This window comes from Suricata suricatta, chromosome 7, assembly GCF_006229205.1.
Source record: "Suricata suricatta isolate VVHF042 chromosome 7, meerkat_22Aug2017_6uvM2_HiC, whole genome shotgun sequence".
Classification (NCBI taxonomy): domain Eukaryota; kingdom Metazoa; phylum Chordata; class Mammalia; order Carnivora; family Herpestidae; genus Suricata; species Suricata suricatta.
In genome coordinates, this window is record NC_043706.1 from 106268145 (window position 1) to 106274273 (window position 6129).

At 31.8% G+C, this 6129-nt stretch overlaps 1 protein-coding gene across 1 annotated transcript in view; it reads right to left on the minus strand.

Annotated features, from left to right (window-relative positions):
• Positions 1–6129, minus strand: part of LOC115295326 (triadin-like) — an 86899-nt gene that overhangs the window by 80275 nt on the left and 495 nt on the right. Inside the window, exons 2-5 of the mRNA XM_029943219.1 lie at positions 5283–5314; positions 3884–3916; positions 3737–3763; positions 1455–1481 (exon numbers count right to left, since the gene is read on the minus strand). Coding sequence (XP_029799079.1) covers positions 1455–1481; positions 3737–3763; positions 3884–3916; positions 5283–5314 — 119 coding nt within the window. The remainder of the gene's footprint in view (positions 1–1454; positions 1482–3736; positions 3764–3883; positions 3917–5282; positions 5315–6129) is intronic.

Here is a 6129-nt window from a genome sequence, read left to right on the forward strand (position 1 = left end):
CTGTTAGTAGAGAATTTAAACAATTTATGAATTATCTGTAATTAATTTTTGTATTGAGGGAGAATGCTCATGTCAAGCCTAAATCTCTCAACCATATGGAGAGTTCAGTATTAATTCTTTTGAAACTTTTATATTGGGTCTAAGATGATTTAGGAACTTAATTTGCTAATTTCCTGCAAAAGATGCTGATCTCTTCAAAACTTGATTGGATAATATGCCTCATATATAGCAGAAGTTACAGGGTTGTTTTATTGCAAATCAACATTTTTATCTGTATGTCACATTTTTCTGGGGAGAAAATGTTCATTTTTAGCATAATCTTCAATCTAAAGTTCTGTACCAGTGCTGCAAAATTATCAGTTTTGTTTTACATATTTTCTTGATTATGCATTTCTACAGACTAAGTATTATCATATGGAAGATTCCATAATATAGAGTTCTAATCAGCTTTACATTCAACTAAAAATTTTCATGAAAATATAAATGGAATTTTAGGTTCATGTTATACCTCTCAATCAAAGTCTATAATGTCTATGTAAACACTTCCAACTGTAATTTTTTAAAAGACATGACCACCAAGTTAATCTGCATTATATATTCTAATTTTTCTCTGATATATCCACCAATGAAATACTCCAGCTCAAAATCCTGGCACTAAATAAAACTTGCATTTGTTTTGTGTATTAGTACCATACCTATGCAGCTCCAAAACAAATGAAAAGTATAATCATATTTATAGCATGCAAAGAACTCAAGTTTGACTATAAGTCCTATATATCAATCTTGGAGAAGTTAAAAGCATATTTCTTCTAAAGTCAAATTTTTGTCTTTTTCTAAAATAACTTTCATTAATGACAATCTGTTAGGTACTTCATATAATTGAGAAAAATCAACTAAAAATCAGCATTTGTCCCTAAGCATGGTGTGAAACCTACTATTAATGCAAATGTCACAGTATACTATAGTTATCTGTTAATATTCAAAATCTGATGACATAAACCTTAAAAGGAATTATGATATTATAAGAGTGGTAGTTAAAGTTGTTGGGACCTTCATTTCATTCAAGAGACAATGACTTTCACTGGTAGACAAATTATGTTGCCTACTGGTTTGATCAAGTGATTAATCATTAGGACAATTAAATCTGATGTGTTTAAGAAACTTGAAGAGATCACTTATTCTTCAAAATAAGAAACACAAATGCAGACTACTCAAAAAGGAATTACGATCTGGAGAAATTAACATGTACTAATAAAAATAAATTTTAAGAAGAATAAATTCACATAAAAGCTTGAATAATTATGTATATTGTTTCAGCACAAATATTAAGAGCAAGAAACATTTGGTAAGCCAGCTTCAAAAATTAGCATTAGCATTGTCTCTAAGCAGAAAACTTAAATTAGTAAGCTGCTGAAATATGCTGTTTGTGTTATTTTAAGTTTTATTCAACATACTTGCTTTTATTTGCTTTTCACTTGGGGCTGTTAAAGGCAAGAAATAATAAAATCTAAATTAATTACAAGTCCACTGTCTCTAAAATAGTTTTAAGGTTATTTAAAATTTTATTAAAAGATTGTACTATAATCTCAAAAACTAAGGAAAGACATGGGTCTGAGGAGAAAATACAACACTGTCTCATTTTCTTTTATATGTTATAAATATACACCATGAACCACAGATTTTTTATACTTATATATCTTCTCCCAACATAGAATGCTCATTCACAACTTACTCATTTTTTTTGCATTTTACATTAGCCAAAAATCTGATTGTTTTTATATACAAGCCAATGTATTTTTCTTAAGTGATATGAAAACAACAAAGTGAATTGATAAATTATCCAATGGTTTGGATTTTTAAAATACAGCTAATTACTGCAAAGCTCTTACACTTTATTCATACCCTGAAATGAACAAATAATGATTTTGAGCAATTTAAGTTATTGTATTTTGTCAAGTTTAATATTAGACAATACTGGTTAGCTATTAAGTCTTGAAACTGTTTACACCCATAGTCATTCTGTTTCTCCATGCTTATATGTTTATGTATTTAATTTTTTCTTTTTTATTTATTTTTTAATATAATTTATTGTCAAATTGGCTTACATACAACATCCAGTGTCCCCCTCAACGCCCATCACCCAACTGCCCTCTCCACCCCCCATCCATGCTCAGTTTGTTTTCTGTATTTAAGAGTCTCTTGTGGTTTGCCTCTCCCCCTCTCTGTTTGTAACTAATTTTTCCCCTTCCCTTCCCCCATGGACTTCTGTCAAGTTTCTCAAGATCCACATATAAGTCCTTCTCTGACTGACTTATTTTACTCAGCATAATACCTTTCAGTTCCATCCACGTTGCTGCAAAGGGCACGATTTCATTCTTTCTCACAATAATTGCTTCCCAAAGGATAAGTAATAATCAACATTAATATGAAATGGTGAAATGTGTGATCATTTCATCTTGGAAATTATTTAAAACTAATTTCCATTTAATTTTTTAATGTGATTATTCTATTTGGTGTTCTCGTTTCATGCAATAAACCATTATCAAGTGCCTACTGTGTGCCTGGCATTAAAATAGGCACTCTAATTTCTGACTATATATTAAGTGCTATTATAAAGAGGATGATACTATGGAAACTAGTTGGAGGGAGAACTAAATGGATTTGGGTTGTCTGAAGAAGTTTTGCAAACTTAGAAGAAGAATAAAAAATGTAGCTTTGAACCTGTGTTTTGCTGTGGTCTGTGTTGAGGGGGTAGTAATAGTTGAGCTATATTTTTATGGTTATTTACATAATACAGAATAAATGCAATTTCCATTTAAATACAATAAATGGGAGGCACAACTAATGGACAGTATATGAATCTATGACCACCTACACACACACACACACACACACACACCACACACACACACACACACACACACACACACACGAAAACTCAGTGAAGTTCCTTGAGTAGATATTTGCAAAATCAATAGGTAATATTTTAAAATTAAGTCCATTTAAGTTTAGAAACTTGCATTTATTTTCATTCGAAACAACTAATCGGCAGGCTGACTGCTACAAACCTTTAAGAAAACCATTCGGTATTCATACCTACTGCAATTTTAGAATTGTTTGTTTGTATGTGTGTTTTACTGATTGTCTGATTCTCAATTCAATTTTCCCCCGTTAGAATGAAAACATATTGAGTGCAAAATCTACCTCCACTTTCATTGCAGCTCCCTTGAGTACTCAAGAGATGTCATTAAGTAACATTTTGAACAGTGAAAGAATATTTGCTGGAACTGAATATTCCATATTTTACAAGTAAAGCAATATTGGATGCACTTATAGAAAGTGGTTTTTCTCTTGTTTTGTTTTCTGTTTTTTTTTTTTTTTACACTAAACACTGCTTCTCAAACACCGTTCTGAAAAATTCACTGGGAAACGTAGGAAGCTGCAGAGTCTGACTCAGTCAGTGCAGGATGGAGCCAGAGCTATTGCATTGCTAACAACCTGGTGTTCTTGGTTCACAGACATACATTGAGAAGCAAGAGTGTAACGAATTATTTGGCTTTCACTTTCTAAAACTTCATTGGTGCTAAATCTATGTCAAGAACTTGAAAGAAGGACTATGGGATGGAGGGATTTCCTACCCTTTCCTGTCATGGTTCTTGCCACTTGTCTGAGGCTGCAGCATTAATAAACACGGGACATCAGGTGGAAGGAACCCAGAAACATCAGACTAACTCACCTGAATGTTCCTTCTTTGATGATTTTGCTGTATCAAACAAGAAAGGAAAAGAAATCAGAATTCCAAGCCATTCTATGGCAATTTAGTATTCAATTGTAAATTAAGTAATAATATGAAAGTAAGATAGAGGAATTTAAAAACAGTTACCTGGTTCCACATGTTTTTCTTTCTTTTCCTGTTCTGAAACACATTATCATTGTTATTATTATTACCACCATTATTATTCCAATTTTATATATCATAATTTAATTGCTTTAACACAAAGAAACATGTATGTTCTCATGCTGGACTCAGCAGCTGATAATTGCTATGAAAAGACTAAGACTGTTTACTTAAATCTTTCCTTCTTTTCCTCACTGAGTTCCTGCACACAACAGCATAAAACTGTTCTATATAAGAGGAATTAAATTTTTTCCTGGTTAAAAAAGCAAAGAAAATTAAATAGAGTCTATAAATTCTGGAAAATAATTAATTTCCTATTGTATTAGATCAACATGAAATAAATTTGGAATGAAAAAAAGCACAAAGGATAATTATTGCAGGTATTTTAAAATGATTTTCAGATTAAGCAAAACACATGTCTCATATTTTAAGGACAAATGCTCCATATAGTCCTTTTTAGATAGTATTTCTTTTTAAGAATCCAATTTTGCCAATACTGTGTGAGGCAAAATGTTATTCTGTCCTCAAGAATAAGATGGCATTTATAATATAATAAGCACTAATTTTATATAAAGTGCAAGTACTAATTTTATATGGAGTGCCATTATCTGCAATCCTATTTTTGTTGCCTTGACAAGCTTGTCAAATTAATTTAAAAGAAGATTTTCAAGAAATGTTTTAACATAGGTGTATTATTATCAGATTTTTAAAAGAGCAGGTATGTGAAGATTTCTTAAAGTTTCATTCAATAAATACATTTTGGAGACTGGAAGATGTTTATGTTGAAAGAATTCTAAGAACCATATTCTATAAACATAAAGTGCCATCAAACCTCTCTGTCCTTCTCATCAGCTTCTCAAGTGTATAATTTGTCTATCAAGAGTGTAGTCATGTTAAATATAATGAGCAATTTATCCACTCACAAGGTTGCGTCCAGGCAGCAAAACAAACAAAACAAGTGGCTTGACCAAGTGTTATAAATCAAAAAGCAGACACTTGGGAGACTTAGCTAACATTAAGCACAGTAAGAACGTTCCCAAAAGTTGTTTAAAAAACATGTAGTAATTAAACGTGTTGCTTAATTTACTGCGGGACTGAAGCACCAATCACTTAACATTCCTAAGAAATTTGGAAAGTGATGACAGTCAAAAACATAGAGGAAGTAATCTGAGTATGCATCAAAATTGAATCCCAGAGATATGTGAGATTTCAAAGTGAAAACAAGGACCTTCCAATCAACATGAGAAAGCCATCATGTAAGCAAAAAATATGCCTGTGCTAACTTGGAACTACTTGAAGAAAAATGCTGTAGAGAGCACTTATTATATGAGGTAATTCAGAAGGGAATTATTGAATAATATTTAATAAATATAAACTTATTTACCCTTTAACTCGACAGGGACTGCCCAATCATATCTATGTTTGATTTTTTACTTTTCATTTTGAAAACATTAGAGATCACAAGAATTTTCAAAACCATGTTTAGGAAGGTCCCAGGTAGTCTTCACTCTGTTTCCCCATCATGATTTTTTTTAACTAAAACAAAACAAAACAAAACAACTTTTAAATGTGACAACTAGAAAAGTACAAACAAAGTAAGAATATAGGGTTAGAGATGTGTAATTGAATAAAGCAATCTTAAGGACAAAAAGTGAAATCAAACAAATTACAAGATACAACATTAACAACAACAAAAGCAAGTCTCGATGATAAACCAGAACAAATAAGTTAATTTAGAAATAATTAATAGTTGTTTAGAGGAAAATGTTTTTCTTTTTCCTATTACTGCCCAAGTCAAAATCCACTGAATTTCTCGAGGGAAGCAGGTAGGATGTAATAGAATGCCTGGGAAGGCATTTTTTCTTAAATTAAATCTACCAGTGCTCCCAAGATTGCCAAGGAGGCACAGTGTGTGCAGGATCTTCTAAATTATACAGACTGCAATAAAGCGAGGGCCTTCAGGTTATATATGTGTGTATATACATGTATATATATATATATAATTTAACATCATTTTTCAAATCTCCGGTTGTCCTTCATATTCCTGCTGGTGCGATGGTATATAGAGCATTTCTGTATCCGTGTGCTCATGCTCATCAGCAGCCGTGCACACACATAAATCTGAAAAAGAAGGAACACATACTTCTCTATAGATAGATTGCTCCCCCTGGCTGAGTTGCACTATAATTTCATGATTCATCCCACAGAACACTGAGAGCATTTTTATGACA